The following is a 27,794-nucleotide window of genomic DNA, read 5'->3' as shown; positions in this document are numbered from 1 at the left end:
AATGATCTTACTGACATTACTAAGAATTCAGAGCTACAGGTATATAACTAAAGTGACTGATTTAAAGAAAACAAATTTCGATGAGCTATAGATTTTAGAGAGGCAAATGAACTTGCTCAAGGACTTGAATTTAAAGATGTTTCAGAACTGCCCATATTCAAGATTTTGAACTCATCAAGGATATTTGTTCCAAACAAGGAGAAGAGACTTGTAGGAAGGATATTCAGAAAGGACAAAGTGAAGAGCTCCTGGAAGAGAACACATGGACCTGACAAATTACACGAAACTGGACAAAACCGAGGAAACATCTGATCGGTAAAGAAAAGCAGGTCTAAGAAGCATCGAAACAAAAGGCCACACCTGCCGAAAGTCCACTATCAACTCAAAGATGTTAAAATTAAACAGCATAAGATTAAAATTAACTTAGAATAATTACGGGATTATCCCAATTCTACCTCCAAATTCAGGGGCTGTTCTAAATCTCTCCAATAACTTCATGTGAGTGTGTGTGTATGGCAGCGGGCGGAACCAGCCACATGCGACACATCTGCAGTCTGTGTCATGCAGAAAAGTCAGAGCAATTTAATTTGCAAACAGTTTTCATAAGAATTAGTGTGTGAACTCTCTGGACTAGTAGCAAATAATACTTTACTAAGCTGGGGATCGCACATGGCTGAAAACCACTAAATAAAATGTATTTAAAAGAAACTAGCACATGTGATCAGGCGTTCCAACCTGAATCACAAGTGTGGTAAAGGCACCGTCCCGAGGAAAAGCGGCAGCTGATTCTGCTGGAAGGAGCATATCGGCCTGGAGACAAACTGCAAACAGCAGTGCTCAAGGATAACTGACCCATACGAACTGACTATTCTCATTAATGACCCTATAGCACAAAAGTGAAGAGTTTGTGAACTTTCCCAATCACCTTTAATATACAGAAAAACCACACCGTTATATCCTTCTCGGCCATTTATTTCTGAGCAATAACAGAAAGAGTATGAAATTTGACAGCACAAAATAGAAGTCTCTGTGCTCGGAACCATATAAAAAACAAGTCAAAAGTTGGGAGCTTTTTGACTGGAACTAGGGAAGGGAATATTCTTGGTCTACAAATCTATCATTTTGTTTGCTGTTGAACAAACGTTCCAATACGTCACCCAATAGTTCACCGTTTTTGCTATGTGCCGACAGCAAAAAATACAGAAAATGTTTTAAGCGCAACACTAAAAATCAGCAACATTGCAACGAACCTTTACAACTCTAACACCTGTAAACATCAGAACGCTCTGATTTAGGTGTGTATAATCTAAAATAGAACACACTGCTTTTTATAAGCTCTTTAATCTGACCAGTTATATCCTCAGGCATTTTAACCGTTTAGCTTCCACATCGACACCTGACAGAAGGTTTTCTCAAAGAACTCAAAGATTAATTAATGTGTTATCACAAAAGGTACCCATAAAGCATTGCTGTTTGTAATACACATAAACCTGTGTTTGTACTTGCAGATGATCTACTACAAAAATTCTCTGCAATGTCAATGTTACTTGGGTGATGTATTCCACCAGTTCTGAGCTTTAGCATTAAAAGCCTCAGTCTGTTGTAGCTCTGCAGATTCCCTTTAGTTTGACAATAAATGTTGAGGTGGGAAGGAGAGTAAGGGAAGCCAAGTTACTTACTGTCTTAATAATGGCAACTGATGATTAATTTCACTGAGGAAAGTTAAAAAAAAAAGTAGTTTCCCACGAAATGGATCACGTTTTGACACAAGAAAGTAACACACACCAACACGCCCTGTACAAAGTTTTCTTGGGCAGCCCTGCCCTAATCTTCACCAATGAAGCATTTTCTAGGGGGCACTACATGTAAGGAGCAACGGCTTCTTTGGATGAGACCAACAGCTATTTAGATTTTTTAAAATTATTACGATTTTTGTTTTTTTGAGAAAGTAAGTGGAAAAGGAGGAGTTGAAGGTAGCGAGACAGACTGCTCAGTTAAACTAGTCAGCCATAGATATTACTTACTAGATATTATCTCAAAGCCATCCCAGAAGTCACGCACTTTCACGTCTGAAATTATGGCACAGTTCCTGCAGTTCACCAAATCTACATCTTGATCTCCAAATTCGAGGCTGAAAGCTTCTGGTTTCCAAAGCTCTGACTTCAACTTCTTATGGACACCAGATACCAGCACGGGCTGAGAATACAAAGATGAATGCTTACTCCACCATAACCACATTTCTTACACATGCAGCCAAACTTTCTTAAGAGCTGAGACTCCTGGCTACCATCATACAAAAGACAGCACAAATCTACTTCATCCATGTCTGTTTTTTGTGCATCAAATAAGTAACCAGAGTCAAGGCAAACTTCAGTTCCAGGCCGTGTGCAGTTGCCTCAGAAGCGGGATTGGATGGGATTGGATTGGATTGGATTGGCCTTGCTACGGCGAGTGCACCGGGTCTGCAGGAGAAGGTGTTGGCAGCTGGGGTGGGCTCGGGACCCGCCTTGTGCTGGACACACATGGTTCCGCCTGGCTCCAGCAGACCCACTGCTGGCCAGCGCTGAGGCCACACTGTGATAACAGGAAAGGGCAGAAAATGCTCTGCAGCTGCTGGCGGGCAGGGGGAGGAAACAAAGTACGAGAAACAACTCTGCGGACACTGAGGTCAGTGAAGGAGGGGGAGAAGGTGGTCTACAGAAGAGACCATGGCGACGGCAGGCGGCTGCCCTGCAGCCCATGGACGGCCCCGGGGAGCAGGTGCCCGCGGTGCAGCCCGCGCAGGGGAGACGCTCTGGGGGCAGCCGCAGCCCGTGGAGCTCGGGGGGAGCAGCGCCCAGGGCAGCGTCCTGCGCAGGGACCCGACTGGAGCAGGGGAGCAGCGCGAGGAGGAAGGAGCAGCGGAGATGAGGAGTTATGAGCTGACCACAACGCCTGTCACTGTCCGTGCCCCCTGCGCCGCTGCGGTACAAGAGCTGGGGGGGAAGGAATACAGTTGAGCCTTTAGAAAGAAGGAGGGATGGGTGGCGTAAGGTGTTGTTAGCTTTGTCTCTATTCCCCACCATCCTACTCTGGTTTTAATTGGCAATAAATTCAATTACTTTTCCACAAATTGAATCTGACAGCAATCACTATGTGATCTCCCTGCATTTATTTTGACCCACAAGCTTTTCCACCTCATTTCCTCCCCGCCCCGTTGAGGAGCGAGAGCGCGGCCGGTGTGCCGGAGCCAGCTGCGGTCTGTCCGCCTGTGCCGGACCGCGGGTGTTGAATCCCACCGCCTCTCCCTTTTTTAAGCACAAATGCAACTACCACAAGAAACAGCATTTGTAGTAAAGCTTTCTCATAATAAATTTTCATATCCAATATGAATTTTTAAACTATTTCACTCATTCTTTAGGTATAATCGCGGATCACCATTAATTCCCTAGTACAAAACCAAGTAGCAGAAAAGTGACTCCTCACTTGCAAAAGGGGTTTTAAGATGCCTCGGCTATCCATGTATATACCTTCCAGATTTGAGTGGCCTTTCCCCGTAAATGCTCAAGCTGTTTGCTAAACCAACAATACCAGGGAAAGGCAAACTGGACAACCCTCCCAGCACTGGCCCAGGCCTTGGCAGCTCCTCTCACCTTGCAATCCCTACAGACGGTTACAAGACTTGAAAGAAAAGGAAAAGAAGTACGAAGTAGAGTCTATACAAGTTCGAATCAATTCCAAGCTGTGCTCTATATCTTAACAAAGATCTGAAGATGGATCTTGGGTTTATTCACGTGAAGAGCTCAGCAGAACCCTGAGGAGCACAAACGCCCCTGGATGTTCTAGCAGTATCAACACATCAGGCAGAGCTCACAGAGCTGTAGACAAGCAGCTCCCGAGCCATGCTGCTCTAAAATACGCTGCTAACGAACCACTGCTTCACCTGCATTGCCCAATGGCCTCTACCAGAACGAGTACCCACTTCAGTCCCTAAAGGGAGGACAACGTTTCATTCGGAAATGAATAGAGGGGGCAAAAAAAGGGCAACTTTGGGGATAACAGAAATGGCCTTGGTTTTCCAATATAACACAACATAGTCCTTACATTCTAGAAGGCAGCAATGAGACCTCAACTCCAGAACAGTGAGGTTTAAGAAAACAAAAAAGGGTTGTTACTTTACTCCTGTCACCATCAGAAAAAAAAAAGGCAAGCAAAAGAACCCCAAAGAATCATTTGGGCTGGAAGGGACGGCCCTCACACCGAGAACCGGGCTGGAAGGGACGGCCCTCACACCGAGAACCGGGCTGGAAGGGACGGCCCTCACACCAAGAACCGGGCTGGAAGGGACGGCCCTCATTCCGAGAACCGGGCTGGAAGGGACGGCCCTCACTCCGAGAACCGGGCTGGAAGGGACGGCCCTCACACCGAGAACCGGGCTGGAAGGGACGGCCCTCACACCGAGAACCGGGCTGGAAGGGACGGCCCTCACGCCGAGAACCGGGCTGGAAGGGACGGCCCTCACACCGAGAACCGGGGTTTTAGTTTGTGCCCACTGCATCTTCTCTCGTCAGTGGGCTCCCTCCTCCTCATTCCCTCTCCTCAGGAATTCACACACGTTGATAAGATTTCCCCTCCACACTCTCCCAAGCCTCCTCTTCTCTAGGGTGAACAGTCCCAGCTCTCTCAGCCTCTCTTCACATGAAAGATGTTCCAGTCCCTTCACCATCTTCGTGGCCCTTCGCTGGACTGCTCCACTAAGTCCAAATCGTTCCTGTACTGGGGAGCCCGGAGCTGGACACAGCGCTCCGGGGAGATCTCCACCAGTTCCAAGCAGAGGGGAAGGACCAGGAGCACTGCCCGTTGCCTGCTGACAACACTCTTCCTGATGCAGCCCCGGATGCCACTGTCCTTTGTCACAAGGATACATCCTTGGCTCTGTCACCTCCTTGTCCACCAGGGCCCCAAGGTTCTTCCGCACACAGCCACCCCCGCTGGCCGCGCTGCTGCAGGGCGCCGCTGCTCCCGAGGTGCGGGCTTCACGTTTTCCTTTGCCGAACATCGTAAGATTCTTCTTGGTCCAACTCTCGATCCTGTCCGGGTCCCTCTGAATAGCAGCACAACCACGCAAGTGTATCGGCCGTTCTTTCTCAGTTTTGTATCGTCTGCAAAGCTGGTGAGGATGTGTAAGTTCTGTCCCATACAGGTTAAACAGCATTCAGCCCAATACCAGCTCCCTGTGGTACAGCACCAGTGACTGCAACCACAACCCTCTGAGTGCGGCATTTCGGTCAGTTTTAGATCCATCCCCCCCTCTGCTTATCTAGTCTGTACTCCATTGGTCCGCCTGATGACGCTGTCGCAGTGTCAAAAGCCTTACTGAAGTTAACATAAAAGACATCCAGTGCTCTCCCCTCATCCACCAAGCCGCTCGTCTCATCACAGGAGGCTACAAGGCAGGTTAAGCATGACTCAACCAGCATTCTCAAGTCTCTCTTCTCTTCAGGACCATATCGCATAGGATTCTTCCAAGCAGATATCTGAAAAGGTCAAAGTCTGCTCTCCTGAAGCCCAGGCTTGTGATTTTGCTTGTTTTGCTCCCTCCTTTCAGGATCTTGAGACAAACCTTACCATCTGATCGTCACTGCAGCCAAAGCTGCCCCCTACCTTCACATAACAACCAGTTCTTCCTTGTGCGTAGGCATGAGGTCCAGCAGAGCACCCTTCCCTAGTTGTCTCCTTTATCAGCTGTGTCAGGACATTGCCATCAATGCTCTCCAGAAAACCCCAGGAGTGCTTGTGACCTGTTGTGTTGTTCCTCCAGCAGATATCGGGATGGCCCCATTTGGCACAGGAAATGTGAACACACGGCTTCATTACAGCTGCATAAGCTATCCCGCCACTTCTCCATTATACCGATGAGATTGTGGCCACACAGCCGCACGCTAATTCCTCCTGTTAGCTCCTTGCATGCATTCCTGCACAGGCACTTCAGGAAGACACCCAGTCAGGCTGATTTCCCAGAAGCGATACGAGAGCTTTCCTCACAACACTGTGATGCACACAGTTGCTTACTTATGCACATATGCCTGAGGTGGACACCTTTCACCCCTGTTCCTCGGGGTATGAGATTTCTCCTGTTCATATCACCCCACACTGCTGGCTTGACAACCCAATGAACCACTTCCTTTCTTGATCACCGGTCATACTCTCTCATCCCTTGCTGTTCCTGGCTCACAGGTCTCCTAATCAGGTTGGTCAGACTGTTGGCAAAGATGTTTCTGCCCCACTTAGATGGATCTCATCTCTTCTAAGCAGTCCTCAATCCTCAAAGAGGCTCCCATGACCACAAAACCAAAAGTCTTCTTGTTGAAACCCTCTGCAGAAACAATGGATGACATGCAGGACAATTCCACCCCTCTACTCCTCATCAGCAGGATTAAGAAAACCACCTGGGTTCCACGGCCTTGACCACCACAGTCACTCTTGATACTGTTCAAGTCGCCATATGAGGTGGTATTGTTCATGCCGATACAGAAGAGCAGCACAGGGTCAATGTCTGAGGGACAGACAAGCTTCGTCAGTCTTTTGACTGTGTCCCAAATGCAAGACCCTAAGAAGCAGCAAAGCTCCTAAGATGACAGAGCAGATACACTGATCCCATGTTTAAATACATTCCCTGATCCCAGCAGGAACTGTAACATCAAGGCAATGGAAAGGTTTTAAGCACATTCTACAAAAACCTAGTGATCATGGATGAGGAGTAAAATAACAGTACCTTTCACAGGATGGGCAGAAACTGCCGCCAGGTAGACTTCAAACTGATGAATAAACTAGTCTTCTTCAGCCCAGGAAAACAGCGACAGATTTTGATCCCTGCTGTATTCCCTTGACCACTTGAACACAACAATTAAAAAAACCCCCTACTTAAGCTAGCAGAACCCTTACAGCTTTTGAGCAGAGAATTTCTCATGTAAGAAAGAAAATGCTCTCTCTAGCGAAGAACACAGCTAGAGCTGCAAGATAAAGGGACACCTAGTAGACTTGGCTGGTAGGCATTTCCTGCCAGATCTGCTCTCAGATTGCAGGGAAAAAACAAAAACCTTCAACAACACCCCAAATCTTCAGCATCGGCAAAGAAGAGAAAGCCTAGCATGACAATTCAGAAAAGAACAGGTTGCTGTAGGATGAGAATCCTCACAGTATCACCAGATGAGCAAGTACCATGTTCAGGAGAGCAAAATGCTCTTGAAGAACGGCTTCAGAAAGAAATAATCCTGCGGTCTCCCAGAAAATTCTGTGATAGGATAGAGTTTAACTGATTTCTGACAATTTCTAAGACAAAGGACTTGAAAAATGTTGCTCTTTCTGCATGACACTGGAAGCATGGCATTCGTTATCCAAACATTAAGCTAAGAGGTTTTTTCCAAACTAACCTTTTCCAGCCCAGAGAACGGGAAGGGGAAGATGGTGGTGGAATTGATGTTCTTGACCTCACTTTTAAAGGTGCAGCTGGGATGTACAGGAGGATGTCAGCCAGGAGAGAGCTGCCACAGAGCAGCGCTTGTGGAGGGAATCTGTGCGCGAATGAATTCTGTTTAGAATAGCCTTGTCAAGACAGCGATGCCTGCCTGCATTACCTCCTCTCTTGTGTGGGAATGAGAGAGGTTCAGGTAGATCGCTTTCCACATTTCAGCAGGAAACTCAAGTGAGTGCAACATCACTGGAGAATCCTTGACTGAGCAAGGGACTTGCCATGCAAGGAGTCCTCTGGATGATAAAGTCATCCAAAAGCATCGACAGCACATCCTAGACCGAAGCCTAAAACAGAGCATCACAACAGTACATGAGCACAGCAGTTGTGGCCAGAGCCTCTGCCCGGAGAGCAGTAATCCCATCTCTGGGATTCAGTAACAGTGAAGAACCCCAGGGGCACGTGCAGCATCTGGTACCTGGTGATTAACCAGTCTCACGTGCAGAGGAAGTGGCGAGCACATCTTTTGTAAGTATTCCCAAAATATTTAGGATCCTCCTTGGAGAGACAGTATTAATTGCTGACAGAGAGGGCTGAGAAAATTATCAGAGTATACTGACCAGAAACTAAGGAGCTTTTGCCAAGTCAGGCAAATGACTGACAACACAGCACTGCAAAAGAATGATCTGAAATCCCTCATAAATTAGAAAGATGCAATAGGTTAAAAAAAAAAAAATAAAAAATTAAAAGGGACTCTTGTGCACTTCAAAAAAACCAGGACAGGAAGATAACTGCCGTTGGGGGAACGCTGGCAATACCAACAGCCAGCTGAGTGCCCAGGCAGGCAGGCGAGAGTGTGCTGCCCAGCAGCCTCTTCCACCCATTAGGAGCTGACTAGAGGAGTCAGAAATGGGAACTCTGAGGTTGGTGGTGCCACGGTCCTCATGGCTACATGTCAGTTATGCTTGTGCAGTCCCATAGGACACACTAAACTTAACTGAAAAGTACTGTACTTCTGGCAGGAACGGACTCTGAGTGCCAAAAGACGAACGTGCAGCCTGATCTGTCCCTCCACTACAGCTCAGCAGTCCGCATGTCTTGTGAGCAATCACAAATACGTATGGAATGCGAGTGCCAAGAGCGTTCGCACTGTGCCAACAGGACAGCTGACAAGGACCTCCCCAGAAAAGATGATGAGGCACATAACTGCCTAGCACCAAGGGTCTCAATTCTGAGCCCTCAGTGAAGGTAACGGTGTCAGGTGTAGTTGCAGAACCAAGTGCCAAGAGCACAGTTTGACCACTGATGGGCACGATATTCTGTTAGAGCTACGGGTGCGCTTCCCCTGCAGCAGCAGCTACGCCTCCATTTTTTAAGATTCAGCTTGTCTGACCAGGCCAGTCTTAAGGACTCTGGAGAAGTCTAAGCTGCAGCGCTGCAGGTCGAGGCCCGGACAAGTGGCTATGCTGGCAGCAGGTCTAAGGACCAGTCTCTTCACTCAAGGCCTAAGAGTCTGATGACCCCTCAGACAAACCAGGAGAGTGCTCAATACATGAGATGCTGAGTTCAAAACAATAGTTGGGCTCACACAGGCTGTAAGCTCATGATGAGACACTGCATCAAGTACACCCATAAATTTCAGCAGAAACTCAGCACAAATTACTGCACACGGTACTTTTATTCTTGCACATGCTGCAGCTGGAAGGAACGGACCTTTTGCTGAGGCTACAAAGCATCAAGTACAGGCTAGACGCCAGGATGCGTGCAGAGAATCATAGTGGATTCACTACTGGGCTGCAGCAGCACAGGCTCAGCACGCACCACACCCCAGCTACAGACACTGTCACTGCAAACACCCTCACACCGGTAAGCTGAGAAAAGCTCAGCGTGCAAGGGCACAGGGGCTCGAGTCAGTACAGCCTGGGGTGGGCAGGGCCACTGTGTCCCCTGTTTATAGTGCTACAGTTGAAATCTTTATTCATCATATTCACTCAGGAGCAACTGGCTAAAGTCTGAGTGGACTTGTCAATAACCAAGGCACAGGTTAAATTTTCAGGATACTTATCAACAGTAAGAGTTGGCTATTTGTTGTCACCCACCTGGCCTTGTTTCCAGCACTCCCTGAAGATCTTCCAGTTGTTTTTGTTGCTAGGATCATGAAGGCAAAGCAGTCTACCATCACAGAGCCAAGAGTGGGAAGTGTGTGGATCCAGCACATTTAAGCCCATTACCATTTCCTTCACCTCCCTCTGTGTATCGGCTAAATTACTAGCTCTTTTGGCAGCATCGGATGTCTTCTTATTTTCCACCACAGAAGCAATGATATGGTCTAAGAAGTTAGGCAGGCTGGCTTTACCTTTGGCCCCCTAGAAGATGTGAATCCAGAGGTAAGTTTAATCTTGCAACAGCACACACATTAATGCATATCTGCTCTCATTCAGATTTTAGTCATAGACATCTTGCAACAGTAAACACATCAGGTCAGTGACAGGCATGTATCCAGTAAGAACAGAAACAGCTATGGCCCTGATTTATAACAAACTTAAAATGACCTCCTAGAGGCTAATCAGAAAAATGCTATAGTAAACAGTCATGGAATAGAAAACTTAAGTGATCTAAACTCTGCTACTTTAATGGCAAAAATGGTTCATACTTTCTTAACTTCATATCTCAACTCTATTTCCCATTATCTGTTACTAAGAAAGTGAATTCAACCCTGGCACAGGTAAGCTGATGAACACGGGAGCGTTAAGTAAATACTGACAGAGAGGAGAAAGTGCTTCCTGTACGCAGAACGTCAACAGAGCCGCTGGCAGACAGCCGCTCTGGTTGTGGCGTCCACGCTCAACAAGGGATGTTCAACATTCACAAGAGATTAACGACACAATCTTAAATCGTGTGCTTCTTTTTTTTAAAGGCCTGCCTAGAGGCCTTGCCTATGGTAAGATACTTAAGACACTAAATATATTTCATATATTCAACAGAAGATAAGCACTAACTGCATCATTGTTCGCATTGAAGGAAAACAAAATTATTTACCGTAGAAGCTGCAGAAAAGACCGGAGGAAAGGGGACTCCTGCGTCTAACGGGACCTGAGGAAGCTTTCCTGGCCCTGTGTGTAGCAGATCTCTGAGACTGGAGCCTTCAGCTTTGTTGGTAGATGTCACTGGGCCCAACAAGAGGCTGTTAAACAGCTTTGGGGTTAGTGGGGAAATCTTGGTGCTGGAGTTGAATGAATCCAGTCCAAAGGGTGAATGGGATTCTTTATTAAGCACTGACCTCAGTGATCCCGACTCTGCAAGACAAATATCAACATTAGAGGAGGGGAAAAAAGCAACAAAAAAAGAGAAAAAAAAATGGTGACGTTCAAATTATCACAAAGTACTCTGCAATTATCTGCTCTTGTATTAAATAGGATATTGACCAAGTCTTGTGGTAAAGGTATATTATCACTGCAACAGTGAATGGAGCACCTCAAAAGGAATTAAAGACATCATATACTTCACACAGATTTTACCCTTAGTATGCCGTTAAATTTTGAGTAACATGGGAGATTTGACCTGAAAGTGTTTGATACACAAGAAACCATAACTTTGTAACAGATTCAAAAAATATTTCTTTGACTTTCTGAATTGTTTCACTATGAAATATTTCAAATTTTAACCCTGGTCAAAACGTTTCAGTGACTGAGCCCTGCGAATCTAGAGAGTCATGACCAGTTAACTCTGACATATAGAACAGCTCCTGCTAGACATACGGACCGGAACGAGCCTTGCGTCAGTCACGCTGCCTGACGACCGGGCGGTGTGTTCCGACGGAGAATCACACTCAAACTATCGGCTACTGGAGAAGTTCTAAGTTCTAAGCTTTCATCAGACCCTCCAAAGCAGACTCCACTCTCTCAGTTTTTTGGAAATACACTCTTCATGTGGCAAACAAAACAGTTTTATTTACTTCAATAGTTATAAAGTGACAAAGCTGCATCTGAAAGTAATTACTATCATTTTGCATCAGAATACCAGCTGCTTATTACTTAGAAAATAAATACAAGAACTGGTACAGAAATAAACGGAGAGTGACAAGACAGTATTTTCATCTTCAGCTGTATCAGCATCTTCCCAGCTCTGTGTATTGCGAAGCCTGTAAAAGAAACCTGTTTCTAAGAGGCGAAGGAAGAAAAATGACCACGTTCTCTTCTATTTAGGGCTAGGCACTCTCGCAAAGAATAGCAACCAAGCAGTATGCCATCATTCCTCTTTTAATTCCAACCCCAGAGGGCATGTCTTCTGCTCACCTTTTGTTTCTTCTTTTGCTTTCTGCGTTGCTAAATCCGCAAGCCAGTGTAAGGCCGATGATGGAGCTGTTTCTGGACAAAGGGCTCTGTTACTCTTTATTTCACCAGTGTTATTCGCTGGTGACGTCTCCGTTTTTGCAGATTCTTCTATCCTACCATCAGTTGCTTCAGATTTTGGAACAGCGTCCACTTCTGGTTGCCCCACTCCTGCTGTCCCTGCTCCAGTGGAAAAGGTGCTCTCGTTCCCAGAGACTGGCGCACTAGGATTTACAGCTGGAAGCTAAAACAAAAATGTAAACACCTGGCAAATGTCGAATAAAGGGAAAAGTTCAACTCGGGAGACATATCAGTTATATCATGCATTTGGGTTTGTTGGTTCTCTTTTTCATTTGCTTTAACTGTACAGTAGAATTCCTTTACGCTTATGTACCAGCAGAGTCCAGGAGCTGCTTCTCCAGGTACGTGAGACCTTGCACTGTGGTGTGAATTCTTACCACGTCATCTTCAACACAAGCCCAGACTTTTCAATTTCTTTTTTTACAAGAGGACTTTTTTATGTGAGCAGTAACAGAACTGCTCTAGAGTCTAACATTTTAACAGATCTCAAAAATGTGATGTCAAGCACGGTAATTTCAGCCTCAAATTCCATACCTGTGATATTCCATTAGTGACAGCTGGTCTCAACACCGATTTGTTCTGCCGGCTAATACATGGACAGTTGGCTTTAATACCCCATTTGCCTCGTGCTGCATGAACCATGTCTCCAATATTGTAAAGCGCTAGAAATAAAGTTAAAATCTTTAATATCCCATGTAAAGAAATACAAAAACAAGGCCTTACTTATAATATATATTCAGAGAGGCAGGGTTTTTTAGTATTACTGCCAAGTATCTTTAAGATCACATGCTATAACGAGACACTTCCCTCTGAACAGCGTAGAGGACCGTACCAACAGCGCAGCGTCACTAAGAGGCTGTCAAACCTGGCAAGTCCTACAGATTATCATCTGCTCCTGCTGTTACATGTCGGGTCCAATGATACTGCAATGAGGCAACTTCAAACCATCAAGAGAGACAACATATCTCTTGGAGCAATGCTGAAAGGATCTGGAGCACAGGTGGTGTTCTTCCCTGTCCTTCCAGTAAGAGGAAGGAGGTATCAAGCTGACCGGGTGAACACCTGGCTGCATGGCTGGTGCCATACTCAGGGTTTTACTTCTCTGATCACGAAATTGACCTTTGAGAAGCCAGGTCTCTTGGGAGCTGATGAGATTCACCTGCCCAAGCAGGGCTTGAGAGTCTTTCACAACAAGTTGGCCAGGCTTTTATGGAACCACTTATATGTGACCGCTTCCCTGGGGAGCCCGTTCCAGTGACCAACCACCCTCTCAGCAAAGAACCTTTTCCTAATGTTCAATCTGAACTCCCCTTGTCGCAGCTCCATTCCACTCCCCATGTCCTGCCACTGGTCACCTCCCCCTCTGCTGCCCCCCATGAGGAAGGTGCAGACGGCGATGAGCTCCCCCCTCAGTCTTCTCTTCTCCAAGCTGAACCAAACGAGTGAGTCTTGTCCTCGAGACCTTTCACTGTCTTGTCGCCCTCCTCTGGCCACCCTCTAATGGACCCAAGTCCTTGCACAGGGGCAGCCAAAACTGCACAGCGCTTCAGGCGGGGCTTCACCAGTGTCAGGTCTGAGACCACCCGAGGAACCTGAGCAGGGCCTGCAGTGTCAGAACAAGGGGCAATGGTTCTAAACTGAAAAAGAGCGGGTTTGGATTGCACATAAGGAAGACAGTTGTTTACAGTCAGGGTGGTGGGACACTGGAACAAGATGCCCATGGAAGTTGTGGATGCCTCAGCCCTGGAAATGTTCAAGGCCAGGCTGGATGAGGCTTTGAGCAACCTGCTCTAGTGAAAGATGTGAAAAGTTGGAATAGATGATCTTTAAAGGTCCTTTCCAACCCAAATCATTCTATGATTCTATGATCTTCAGGACCAGTTATGTAAACAAGTCAAATAAATGCTCAGCACTGACCACATACTTTCCCTCTCGCCAACAGAAAAAGATCTTTCTTGCAAGTTAACCAAATTTATGGATACAACTAAGAACAGCTGGGCAGAAGAAGTCACAGCTAGTATCAGAAGCGTGTTCACTTCAAACCCACAGCTTGACCTTACTTGGGTTACCTTCTCTTCAACCCTTCTGCTGTAGCAAGTTCAGGTCTCCTCTACGTCTATGCTAGAAAAGTTATCAGCTGGAACACCAACCATCTTAGTGTTTTTTCCACTTGCTTGCTCAGAACTGAGACAAAAATAGGAACTTTTCTCTTTCCTTTCATGTTTCAAGCATTACCTGCACCAGGAATTATCTGCGTCGGCATAAGATTCTCAGGTTCATGAGACTGACCCTTTGCACACTTCAGCCATGAGAAGACTTCCTCATCACCAATCTCCTCTGTCTCTGGAAGAAAGACATAAAACAAGTAAAATTTTATATAAAAGACAGAATGTTTCTGCATCAATATTGTTCCTTTAGGTTCTTTACAGTGCAGAGGATTAACCTGATGATCTCAGAAACAGGCTATAAATACAGACCATTAGAACAGGACCTACAGCAACAACTTTGCCTCTTCAGATTATAAAACCACTACAGTAATTTTCCTTTCATCTCTAGTAGCTTGTTCTTTTCGGTCACCTAAATCTTGGCTTCTAGCCTCAATTTCTACATATCACGCTCTTGTTCTCATTATGCTTTCCTAAGTTAAAGAGTGAGTCTGTCTCTTCTTGTCATTGCCTTCCAAGCTTTTTCAACAAGAAGTATCTGCAGGTCAGTTCCAGGAAGAGGAAGCTACGCTCTCCTGACCGTGTATCTACCTACAAAGCTAACAAGCAGCAAATTAATAGCATGGAAAGTAGTCTGACTAATTTCTAATTCTTCACATTTTAAACCAAGTTAGGCCTACAAATCTGAAGCTGCATAAACTGCATGTCGTTCTCTTTCTTTAAAAAGGAAGGGGGTAGGAAGGGTGAGTGGGGTAGAATATGAGAAGGACCACATAAAACTTTATTTAAGGGTCCTCTAGACCTGGTACCTGCATAAGTTGTTTCTACAGCACAAAGTTCAGAAGCCCCTTGAGACAAGTAGTTGTATGTAAATAATACCTTGGTTCTACATTTTGGCCCATTCCAAAATTTCACACTTGATTAATAAACCATAATTACAATACTGTTTTCAGGAAGACATCATTGAGAAGCACTATATACACACACATGCTTTAATGTGACATTGTAAAATATCGGTCCTCCTCTGAACAGCAGTGAGTAAAAACTTCTCATATGCCCACGACATATCTTCATTTTTACCTGGCACAGGCTGGGTTATTCTATTTATTTCCTTGCTGTGAGAAGAAAAGTGGCTTAAGAGACTATTGCCCTTGAACCATGGACATCTTTATACCACATTCTGTCAGTGATATATTCAGACCCAAATGTTTCTTCCAAACACGTACAGTACCAGATACAAGAAACCCCATTCTACTTACTTTCAACTATTTCCCTTGTACACTGGCTGATCATCTTAAAGAATGATCTCAAAAGATCATTATGCTCTCTTCTGGTGTATTCTGGCAGTAATTTCATGGGCTTCACTATCATACTGGGGCTGGCTGGGATGGAGTTAACTTTATTCCCAGCGGCTGGTGCGGTGCTGCTCTAGACCTGCGAGCAACGCGGTGCTGACGCCCCAGCGCGGCTGGAGCTGCGGCATCCAGGTCTCCCGCGCTCCTCCCCCGCCCCGCCAGCCCACGGGCCGCGGCGAACACGGGGCTGAGACGGGGCTGATCAGGCCACATGAGCCGCGTCAGCAACGAGAGCAGAGCGCAGGAACTGCCGGGGCAGCCGCCTGCTGCCGGGACACCTGCTGGGCTGCTCCCCCGCGGGCGGCGCGCGCGCTCGCCTTGCAGCGCTCGCCTTGCAGCGCTCCCCTTGCAGCGCTCCCCTTGCAGCGCTCCCCTTGCAGCGCTCCCCTTGCAGCGCTCCCCTTGCAGCGCTCGCTCTGGTTTGGTTTCTTTTTCTTTTCTTCTATTTCTCCTTTGCCTATTAAACATCTTTTATCTTGACCCACAAGTTTTCTTGCTTTTGCTCTTCCGTTCCTCCTTCCCCAGCTCCATTGCTGTGAGGAGTGAGCAACTGGCTGCCTACTGGGATTAACCCATAAATATGATACAAAAATAGGCGACTCTATCTATGAAAAAAACTCAAAACACATTGCTTTTATGATACATGCAGTGTTCTCTGGCACCTTTATAATAATGAATAGACAGCAGTACTCACACTTATTACCATCCAGTATCTTGCACATCTGCTCCATGTAATAATGTAACTGTCACTAACAGCCTTACACTCAGTAAGTCTGTCCATTGTCCACACCCATGCTACCAACGGAATCTCAATACTGTAAAATACATTAAAAAGCCACCAGGTATTCACTTTTGTAAGCACAATGTGCCTCTATCCATTAGAAACTGAACTTACTGAACTTTTTCCTGAATTACAAACACTAGTGCATCAAGTAATAAAAAAAAAACACCTTTCCAATCTAATTCTTTGTTACAGAAAGGAGTTCTCTGCCATGTCTGCTTACTACTTCATTTCATGACGGTTCTGAACCGTTAAGATACTACTTAATTTTTCTTGTATACTCTCTGAGGAAAAGGTGGAGGTATCCAGAAGGCTGTCCCAGTACACAGCCAAATCCTAACCAAGAGATAAAACACAGGCATCTAAGGAAATGAAGACCTGAAAAGCAGCACATGAGACAGTAGCGCCCAAGCTCCAGCCCTCCAGCCTCCCAAGCTGACACTCACCAACTCTCCCCCAAAACCTTCAGCCACCTCCCAGAAGCTGCCCCCACGGGAAGCGGCCAGTTCAGAGATACAGAAAAGCCGAACAAGCCAGGACTCACCGCTGCGGGGACGATTCTTCCTCAGCCGGTAACAGTCCAGACAGACCCCAAAGCCACACTTGCGACAAACCCAATGAATATTGAAGAGCGTTGTCTCGCACACATCACACATTTCCCTCACGCCACGCACTGCTCGCTTCCATGCCACTTTCTCTATAAAGAGAAGGAAGATTAGGAACTATTGCTTTAATGTTTTGCATTTCTCCCACCTCATTTGGCAACATGACAGTAACATTGATTAAAAAAAATGCACAGAAACGTGACCTGAGGTTAGAGTACAGAAGCACATACTTTTTTACATCCAGAGACACATTTTCGGAGTTGCTAGTCTTGCAATGCTATTAAAATCCCCATTTCTAAGAGTGGCTGAAGTCAAGCCCCAAAATGCACCCACTACCAAAGAAATGGAGCACCTTAGAGAGTTCTGTAGAAACTGAATTTCAAAAAGCACTTACAAATTACAGCAAAATTAGAAAACTTCTGCCAGTTTTAAGAACAAATAATATGAACTTATAAAACTACAAAGAATGTATATTAAGCTTCACTAATTAGATGACTGTTAACTCTTTGGATTACACCTGGAATATTGTGTCCAGTTGTGGCCCCTCAGCTCCAGCAGGACAGGGAACTGCTGCAGAGAGTCCAGCGCAGCCACCAAGATGCTGCAGGGAGTGGAGCATCTCCCGTGTGAGGAAAGGCTGAGGGAGCTGGGGCTCTGGAGCTGGACAAGAGGACACTGAGGGGGGACTCATTCCTGGGATCAATATGGAAAGGGGCAGTGTCAGGAGGATGGAGCCAGGCTCTGCTGGTGACAACCAGGGACAGGACAAGGGGCAATGGGTGCAAACTGGAACACAGGAGGTTCCACTTGAATACGAGAAGCAACTTGTTGGGGTGAGGGTGTCAGAGCCTGGCCCAGGCTGCCCAGGGGGTTGTGGAGTCTCTTTCTGTGCAGACATTCCAACCCGCCTGGACACCTTCCTGTGTAACCTCATCTGGGTGTTCCTGCTCCATGGGGGGATTGCACTGGATGAGCTTTCCAGGGCCCTCCAACCCCTGACACTCTGGGATTCTGTGATTCTAAACCAGCATGTTTGCTGAGGAAGGGCAAGTCCTCTTCACGTGTCTGCCCCCGTACATTCCAGAAGCTAAAGGGAAAAGACCAGCTAGTCAGCGCTATCCATGCAATAGGCTGAACTGGATACCTCCAGGAAATTTCTTCTAAATCCCTTATAGTAGCAACGCTGGCAACTATTTGCTCAGCTGAGCCTCTGCAGGTGCTGCTCCCCTCTAGAGGATCCTGAGCTTTTACGTGATGTCCCTGGAGCACAACAGCAACGGAATATGTAAGAAAAGCTGCTCATTAAAGCATAGCTGGTCAGTGTGATAAGTGTTCTGGACTTATTTCTATTTTTTTAGGAAAATGGGTCAGCTTATTTCTGCATTTATTTATCGAAAAATAATTTAGAAACGCCTGGGGAAGTTACCATTGGCTTCCTTGGTAGTAATGTTGCACTGATCCAAAAGAAAAATCCCAATGGTGCTCCCACAATTACACCCCAAAGAAGTGAATATACCCTTCTCCTTGGAAGAAAAGGAGAAGCACTTTGACAAGAAATCCTATTACACTTGCAACTGTCTTCCACTGCACCATACACATATTGCACAGAGTAGGCGGGCAAAAAACACATCAAAAGCCAAGCTTACGATGTGGCTCCACCATCATCATTGCCTCCTTCTCTGACATAACAAGCTGGCAGAACTGGTCCCCAACATTGGCCAGGATATATTTTGAAGTTTCCAGGTCGATCCCCTCTGCAGGGGAGGAGGAAGGAATCCACAGGCTCATGGCATCAGGGTCACTCTGCTGTGGGTTCAAGAAACCCTCTACTCGTAGGATACCTTTCCGGGTAAATACCAGCCTGTAGAAAACAGGATGGAATAGTTGAGAAGTTGCCTTTAATTAACTTATAATGCCATCTAGGTCAGAATATAAACCTAGAAAAGGGGGAAAAGGCTTCAGCTAGAGTGCTATACTCTACAGCCAGTACAGTTACTATACAAATCCAAATAACACAAAGAATAAGGTACACAAAGGCAACAGCCGCAAAACCCAGCAGAATGAATCCCCAGGTCCCAGTAAGCGCTGGTGGGAAACTCCACATGCAGGAAATTGCTACAGCTTGGTAAGTCACATTTCTCTATACTACTAATAGAAAGACATGACGAAATTTAATTTATATGGGCTGCTGCACGATGTTGTTTGTAAACTTGTGCATGGTTCTCATTCTCTGTTTTAACTTGGGATAAAGTTATTCCCCAGCTTTCGGTAAACCAGCATTCCAGTTCCGGCTAGGGCCGCTAGCACTTGCTCTAACGGTTCCCATCACTAGACACACAAAACCCTTACTGCACCTGCTGCTCTCGCCACAGAGACAAGCCACAACTGTTTTATCGGTAGCTTTGATCCTCCTACTCTTGGTTTGGTAAAAGGTGTAACAACATAAGTTACAGAACCCTGAACGTCTCCTGCTAATATTAAAGGTAACTTCATTTTTGAACAAAAACAATCTTGCTCTTAACCTCAGAGCTAGATTAATTTTTAACGAGTTCAGGAAGAGAAGCAGCTATAATCATTACTGGATGGGTGGCACATACTAGGAATTCACTTCATCCTTTTTACGTCAGAAAGTGAACAAATATGTATTTTTTTAAACAGATGCATAGCACTTGCTAGAACAGGCAGTTAAGGACGATCAAGAGAAGCGTAACAGGTCAAAGAACCATAAGACGTGTATGTAACACAGAGAAAACACAGGCAGTGTTCTACTCCTAAAAAACAGTTCTGTACTCAACAAAACCTAGTCAAACGTTTGCCTTGTGCTGGCAATGTTTAGTTGTTGACCAAACTAAAATTCTATCTCTGCAAAATTCTACCCAACGAGGCAAATTTGACGTCCTGAGGCTGGATCGGAGGCTCGGTTAGTATCATATGGCTGTGCCTTCCACCATCAGCTCCTCCTGCCCCAGTGAGGGAATTCCGGTCAGGTGATGCAGGGAAATGGAACACATTCAAAATCTTCATTATTGCACCCAAACACGTTAAATAAGTAAAACATAATTACTTTCTGCTTGGACATGGTCCAAACTCTGCACATAAACTACACATGAAGGAAGGAAGAATTTGAGCACCTCCGGAAATGGAAGAAGCGACACGCCACAGTTGAGTCATCCTGCTCTTGCTCCTTAAATTTGCGGTACCGCTCCAGACGGCACTCCCGGCACTTGTGCAGATGTGGAGCTACATTGATGCAAGAGCCATCCTGGAGAAAAGGCTCACCTGACTGCTTCAGCTTCCTCACCTTGCTCATATCTTTCAGCACAGACTGGCCAACTGGGTGAGGCAAAATAAAAATCCATAGTTAACTGCAACAGCAAAAGGATGCTGGCCCCAATAAGCATATTTTCAGACATCTGTGTGCTCGCACTCATGCAAAACCACTAAGCTTGTCCAAGTCTGCAGCATACCACGCTTAGGTCCTGACAAATATGCTTCAACATCTCCCAAAGTGAACATGTTGATTCGAAGACAAGGAGCATTAAGCTTTAGCCTTGTAAATATCCTGTGTGCTGCCTACGAGCATAAATTGAGGTTTACACCTGTGGTTGGTTCACACAGTTCGTCACACAGGAGACACTCCAGTATTCCACCCACCTGTGCTTCCAAGACACCCTCACGCAAGTCCTCACCTTTCAGGGGGGCCGTGCGGGGCCGGCCCTTCGGGGCTTGCTTCCCTTTCCCCTTCCCCAGCAGCAGCTCAGCGGTGCGCTCTGCGCTGGAGCCCAGCTTGGCCATCAGGTGGTCTGGGATGCCCTTCATACAAGCCTTGGCCTGCAGCTGGTCTTCCGAGTCACTCAGATCAGACAGGTCGCTATTGGTACTGGAGTCTGAGTCCTGTTTGGATGTCAAGCTACGCTCATCTAGAGAGAACCTTTTCACAGCTTCAAAAGGGGCTCTGCTCTCCAGTGGAAACTCTGCCTGTGAAGAGAAAAAGCCATGTGGATGTCTGCCAAACACATTAGAAAAAGTTTTCAGAAGAGGATTGTCCTGCTGCCCAGGCCCAACAGCTGGTTTTTCTTCCGTAGGGCTGGAGGAGAGTGTGGGCATCTCAATAGGCTGTGTCAGGTTGCTGGTGGGTGAGCTGGAGCGGCCATTGCCTATAGCGGAAGGACTCTGAACACTGGCAGCAACTGCTGAACCAGGAGTACTGGAGATCATCTTGGAAGAGTCAGTTGTTATAAACAGGGTTTTCTTCTTAGCTAGAGAAGAGTCCGCAGAGGTGAGCGATTCTGGCCAGCCAGAAGTGGCCTTATGACCCACAGGTGCAGAGGGAGTAGAAGCCCCTGTCTGAGATGAAGATGCGAAGCCACTGAAAGGACTAAGTTCTGCTTTCTCAGCAAATGCGAGGAAAGGGTTTGACGGTTCCTCTCTTGATAGCTTTGGGGGCTGTAAAAATAGGTTTTCATGACTATCTGGGGGGCGAGTATTCAACAGACTTCGTGAAAAGGCCGGAGTGAGGGTAGGCATGGACTCCACAGGCAGCTTCCGCTCCACAGAACTGCCAGACGGGGCTCCTGGCTTAGTGTCCACTGAAATTATTTTACCTTTACAGATCCCGGCACCCGCACTCTCTGTACACTGCTTGAACGAGTCTCGACTAGAGGCATCTTCAGCCAAGCTCTCAGAAATGACCGTGAAGTAGTTACTAGAAGGTAGATTTTGGGACATGCATTGAAAAAACAAGTTCTTGGACAGATCAGAGTCTTTCTGAGCCTCTGGTCCAGTACAGCCGAAAGGAAACCCAGAAGACTTGCTTTCTGGAGTCACCACTCCGTTTGATTGGTTCCTTCCACTCCCAAACACCGAGGACTGGGAAGCGCTTGGGAGAGAGACTCCAAATCCAGAAGAAGCCAAAAGTGAATTTCGGGAATTCTAAAACAAAATGTAAAAGCATTAGCCTATCAGAGGATTCCTGTTTGATTCAGAAATACTTTGGCTCATCTTATTGCACAATTAGCATTCTACTTACCCACCTGTAACAGAAACTTCCAGCAGAATTATCCACAATGACAAAACTTCTTTAAAAATTCTGCTAGACTCATTTTTCCTACCTACAAGCTATTGAAGTTAATGAGCTAATGGTGCCCGTTACATACTAAAGACATATGGAGAAAACGAACACTTAATGTCTTATCACGCTTCAGAACAAAAGTGAGACACAAGACAAAGTGAAAGAATTCACAGAAAAGCAAGTTATTTAAACTGCTGATTGCTTTAACTCAAATCAGCAGGAAGGGAACCTCCACTGAAACGGCTTGTCAATAATCTCCCATTTTCACCCTCCCTCAAGATCATCCTGAAACGCTTCTCCTACTTAACCAGCAGGCTTGAAATATTTGTCAGTACAATTAAAGTGCTTCCTTAATACCACTGATGACAGATACAATTCTGACCATTTACCTACACAATTTGTAGTTGTCTCCAACTTTGAACTTTTTTCAGTCTTTTTTTTAATACAGCGATTTAATTACGTAACCCTCCTGCCTTCTACAATTCTGTTTCTCCTTTACACCTTACCATTTAGGAACCCTTATCCCAATTTCAACATCTCACCTTTCCCCCCATTCTGTTAGCTAAAATAAAAGAAGGAGATGAAACTAATCCCTTTAGCCTGCTGGCAGTCACCTTGGGCTCTCTAACGTACCTCCCATTTTCTTCTTTTTTTATTCGGTAGACTATGAGTTTCTTAATTTTCGGTATACTTACTGAGGTGGGTTTTTGGTTTAGTTTTTATAGGCATTCATTTGATTACGTAAAAAGGCTTTTACTTTGTTTTTAGAAGAGCTTCTCTTCTACTTTTCCCCTTGAAAACAAAGACATAACTAAAAGGTCTTCAAGCTGCTTCCAGACTGAGCTCTTGATCAAAATTTATTCTAAAGGTACCCATCTCAAATGTTTTAATTATTTCGGTTTTCAGCCCTAGACAGGACAGGATGCGACTGGTGCATTTTTCTACTACAGAGATGCCAGAGCTGTAACAGACAAGCTGGTCATCTAAAAGAGGTTGTCTAAATGTAGCCTCTCTGTTTTTCTGGTTTTGAGGCTTTTATTTTAAGTATCTCAGGGCACATTTTCATACATATTTGTTTATATAAAGGCAAGAGATATTAAGCGGGTTATCTTCCATATGACACAACAAAGTTAATATAATTGAGTTCAGTGCTTGTGTGACTTTAAGGCTGCACTCCTCAGACTAAGGCTGAATAAAGGCAAGAGTGCTAAAAAAGTTCTGTCTTACAACTCCACCAAATACCTTTTCTTTTGAGTTCTTAGACCAGATAACAGAAAGGTTTCCTTTGGGAAGGGAGGAATTAAAAAGAGAAAAAGCAGTTTTCTCAATTCCATGGGCACAGTTTTTTAACAGGAGCATGTTGCGCAACACCTGTTGCAAATATGTACGTATGCCTCGAATATGCTGGGTCATGGGCTACTCACCTCTCCCTGGGCTTGTGACCGGCCCGTTTTCAGTTTCTCCTGTCCAGTAACAGCTGGCAAACTGGTATCAGAGATTCTCACGGTTGTTGGTGTCAAAGCACTTGTAGCAACTGCAGCTGCAGAAGTCACCGTGCCTTGGCCAACCTGTTCCAGTGATTTTCCTGCCTCTTTACATCCAGATCCAACTAGCAACGCTTGTCCAGCCACAGGGGAAAACGGAGTGAAGGACAACGGTGTGTCACCACCAACTGGCTCATCTTGGACTACTAGTGTTCGGCCATTCTCTTTGGTGTAAGTGGCAAAGCGAATATTGCGATTAATCTGAGGAACGAATGAAGGCTGTTTGGCCCTTGGATCCAGTCCTATGTCACTACTGGAGCCTCCTTTCCAAGGACCTCTGCTTACCTCACCTCCATCACTACCATTGCTATCCACCTCACCCCTCTCCTTTAGCTTCTTTGTTGCAGGATCAAACCCAGAATCTGAAGCATTTTTCCTCCTGCGTCCATCCTTTCCCTCCAGACTTTCTTTCTTCTTTTTCCCTTTAGATGATTTAGCTGCTTTCAGGCCCCCTCCCTATAATACATAAAACCATGCAATCACTATACAGAACAATCAGGAAACCAGTTCAAATAACATTCTTCTGTTAGAACAGAACACATAACGCTACTCTCACACAGGAAAATTTAAATGCAAACTGAGACATCTAAGATACCAAGTGAACACAGAGCACAAGGGTAAGCGCAGTCTTGTCTTTTCTCTGCTAAGACAGGATCCTGGCAGCAAGGTTTTTAGCTGAGCTACTTTGCTGTAGCATGGACCACATCGTGGCAGAGCCTGGGAAACGCGGCGCACAGCCACTCTGACACAGTTCTTGCTCTTGTATAGAAACCATTTGCATACTACTTTTTGCTACAAGTCTAATGCTCCGAGTTCTTCTGAAGGGCACTCTTTCTGTCCACTACCCAAACCCTACCAAATTCAGCTACAGGAGATAGTTTGACCTTCAGCCCAGGGTAAAAACACAGGTTCAAATGTTATCATGGAACCTCTCCGCTAAAGCGATGGAATGCCACAAGCACACAAGCCAGCTTCAGAGAAGCCAGATGACAATTTTTAGAAACGTCTACAAAGGGCTGTGGAGAAGCACAAAGTGATCCTGTTAGAAAAAGGCACTGAGCAGAGCAGCATTCTCTGTCAGAGCGCTACCCCTTAAACTGGAGTGCAGCCACCATGGCGACTGAGCCCTCCGAGATCTGTGCTGAACCCAGTAAAACAGGCCTGAACAAAAAGAGAAGATTGTTTAAAGAAAGCTGTGATCATTTCTCAAAGCGGTAAAGAAAATTTTCCTCTTCCAACTACACTATCAAAAGCCCACAGTGAACATAACATCAGCTTTCAGTTGTTTCCACGCTTTAGATATTTTATATCTAAATCTTTAAGAAGTTTCACACTGTATATGCAAGACCTGAATTGTTGCAGTACCTCACTTGGAGAAGTGTTATCCATCACCACATGAATCAGTCGAGGATCCACCGACTTTATTTCACCACTCTAATTTTTATGCAGATTGATATTGAGGAGGTAGGAATAAGAAAAGAGTAGGTTAGTTTTTAATTCAGAGCATATAGTATCAATATAAGAGACCTTAAGCACAGGGTTTCTCTGCAGCTCCTCTCCAATTTGCCTTCTTTTTCTGTCCCACTTTCTTAGCTATACTACAACCTTCCAATTTACCTTCTATCCTTTTGCTCCTTTGCTATTTCAAAAACTTTCAGATTTGATTCCTACCACTGATTCCTTGTGTATTTGTTCTACTGAGCATTTCTAGAGACATTCATTGCATCTAACACCGCTCTTCTTAAATTTTAGTGTTGTTATAGTCTTCTGCACATCCACTCTGCTAGATGTAGAAAAGACTAACGGAAGGAAGCACGTTAATTTATGCTAAGCAGCACCATCAGCTCCCCACAAGGAGCAATTAATCCCCAATCTCTATAACTGCGCTTGGATGTTACCTTTTTATTTCACAGTAGACACACAGTTAGATGGGTGCTTCCCGGCATGTATCTGCTGAAAGCATACACTCCACAATTCTAGTGCCTCTGCAAAGCACTACACTTATTTACCAGACATTTCACAAATTTCACTTATTTACCATTACACTTCTTTCTTGTGTACCAGCAACAGATCCAGCAGAGTGCAGGACTACTGCAGTGTACCCAGGACTCGCCGGGCACGTTCAGTGCATTCGTTCTGCACACGGAAAAGGCTACAGGAACGGGGGCACAGGACAGCACCCGAAAAAGAGAAGGGTGCTGCTGACACCGTGATTTACACACAGCACCTCAGCCCTGTTCCCGGCTGCTCCTGCAAAAGGAGCAAGGTGCTGGTGCGGCTGAGCCACCCGCCAGACCGCACAGGACGCGCCCCAGCCGCCCCAGCACTGCACAGGTCTTCTGTGCTGCTCACAACACTTACGAGGTTTCCCGACAAGAACAGGACAAAAGTAAACAGCCTAAGGTAAAATACATCAATCAGGTTTGTTTTGACTATGACCTGCACTGCCTGAGAAACGGCACAGGAAGATCTCAGCATTCCAGACCCAGAAGGCGGCTTTCTGTACATCAGCACGCATTCCCATCCAGAAAGACACTCCCAATATTTTTTCATATAGCACTCATTTCCAAAGAAATTCTTATAGCTTCATTTATAGAAGTGGGCTGTATATCATCATTTATTGTGGGAAGTCACCATAACAGGAAAAAAAAAAAATCTGTGAATTACAACATGGATAATTACGTATTACTCATCTTCTAAAGCAAATAACAAAGAACCAAAAGCACAAGTTTTGGTGAGGCTGTCACTGTCCACAAGATATTGAGAAATGTATTTTCGGAAACACCAAAGCAGTCCTTCATATTTTTACCTCAGTCACAGACACCTCCATAAGACGAGTGACGGGGTCCTGATGGCTCACGACACCACAGAGCCAGCTGTTTTCATCCTCTGGCTGGTAAACCTTCACTCTCTGGCCTTTGACACTGTAAGGACCTGGAAAAGAAGGACTTTGAGTACCTTTTCCAGACAGGCTTTGTGTCATAATAATTAAGAATAATACAGTTAAAAAGAGTTCTGTGCACATAATTAGGGCTTGGTGTGTGATCCTTCAGGTGGAAGGAAATTAAGACACTAGGGCTTCTGCTGCAAATCCTGCATAAGCCAAGCACACTGTTGTAAAAAGTGAATAAGCCCTCACTGCTGCGACTCAAAGCTATTGTAAAGACAAAATTAATACAGTTTGCCAGTAGAAAAAAATGCAGAAGATCAAAATAAACTCACTCCTTTGACAAAATCAAGCTACATGGGGGTTTCTTGCTAACTAAACTCTTTTGTTTTCTAACCTACAGGTCAGTAATTATGAAGCATCAATCCAGCGGACAGTCCTATCGTTCTGACTCAGTTCAGATGTAGCAAGTCCCAGTATAAACTGCATGCAGGTCAGAACAGAAACGTGTATTTGTAACTGTGGAAAATGTAATATAATTGCACAAATATCCAACGTCTCTAAACCAACGAGTCTGAGTTATTTGCACACAGGTAATGAACCATCTACAGAAATATTTCCCCCGACCCTGCCCTCACTCTCCGCATCAGCACGCGGAGCTTCCATCCTGCCCTAAATGCAGACAAAAATCCCATTAGTATTAGATCATCAAAACCCACTCAACCACAGAATCATAGAAGAGTTTGGGTTGGAGGGACCTTCACACAGCCCCCCGCCATGAGCAGGGACATGGTCACCAGCTGAGGCTGCTCAGAGCCCCGTCCAGCCTGGCCTGGGATGACTCCAGGGATGGGGCATCCACCACCTCTCCAGACAGCCCTCACAAACATACCTACTTCTATATTAAAATATATAGGAGTTTTATGTATAGTTTTTCAACTGCAGCCTGTAATTGTCCTGATACAGACAGTACCTGAGACATCCCCAAGGCAGGGACACTGCTCTCTGCCTCAATCTACCAGCTCCCAGTGATCCAACAGCCTGTACCTGACACAACGCGAGCAAGGCGCTTCGGAAGAAGGCTCCAAACCGGACAGTTCTGCAGCTACTTGCTCGTGTAAGAAGTATTGTTCCCACAGCATTTTTATCAATAAACATTTTTTTAACCAAAAGGCACCAAATCCCCATGAAGAATTACATCATCCTTCAAAGGTAACACAGCGGGCTACCTCCAGGGTGGCCACCTGGCCCAGGAACTCAAACTCTGCAGAGAAAACTTTTGGCACTTGACCCAGAGGACCCCAACCTGATAACAAGGTTGCCACCAGGCTTAACCCCAATACACAATCCAGACAACAGTGAAGGTGTTAACTCTACACTGAGCAGCCACAGCCTCAGCATATTTTCAACTTAAACAATTCATGTATTAATTCTCAAAATGCCAATATTTGAATTTGACGTAAGAAATTTTTAAAGATCAGCAACTAGAGAGTAACTTCACTTCTGAATTCCCAGAACTATAAA

The 27,794-nt window shown here is 45.5% G+C and overlaps 1 protein-coding gene across 6 annotated transcripts in view; it reads right to left on the bottom strand.

Annotated features, from left to right (window-relative positions):
• KDM3B (lysine demethylase 3B) overlaps positions 1-27,794 on the bottom strand; it is a 52,868-nt gene that overhangs the window by 9,280 nt on the left and 15,794 nt on the right. For 2 of the 6 annotated variants that reach the window (XM_080352955.1, XM_080352958.1), the window contains exons 5-17: positions 26,193-26,317; positions 24,749-24,817; positions 23,264-23,839; positions 20,458-21,700; positions 19,900-20,101; positions 18,415-18,629; positions 16,708-16,860; positions 14,098-14,205; positions 12,397-12,524; positions 11,746-12,025; positions 10,490-10,746; positions 9,550-9,816; positions 2,025-2,196 (exon numbers count right to left, since the gene is read on the bottom strand). In XM_080352955.1, coding sequence (XP_080209081.1) covers positions 2,025-2,196; positions 9,550-9,816; positions 10,490-10,746; positions 11,746-12,025; positions 12,397-12,524; positions 14,098-14,205; positions 16,708-16,860; positions 18,415-18,629; positions 19,900-20,101; positions 20,458-21,700; positions 23,264-23,839; positions 24,749-24,817; positions 26,193-26,317 — 3,795 coding nt within the window. Of the gene's footprint in view, positions 1-2,024; positions 2,197-9,549; positions 9,817-10,489; positions 10,747-11,745; positions 12,026-12,396; positions 12,525-14,097; positions 14,206-16,707; positions 16,861-18,414; positions 18,630-19,899; positions 20,102-20,457; positions 21,701-23,263; positions 23,840-24,748; positions 24,818-25,822; positions 25,919-26,192; positions 26,318-27,794 lie in introns of those variants that run through there. The other 4 variants (XM_080352957.1, XM_080352956.1, XM_080352959.1 and 1 more) reach the window with 4 other exon arrangements.

Source organism: Nesoenas mayeri (genome assembly GCF_963082525.1).
Source record: "Nesoenas mayeri genome assembly, chromosome: 14".
In the NCBI taxonomy this organism is placed as follows: Eukaryota; Metazoa; Chordata; class Aves; order Columbiformes; family Columbidae; genus Nesoenas; species Nesoenas mayeri.
Note: the sequence above shows the minus strand (reverse complement) of the source record. Positions and strands in the feature narration are given on the sequence as shown.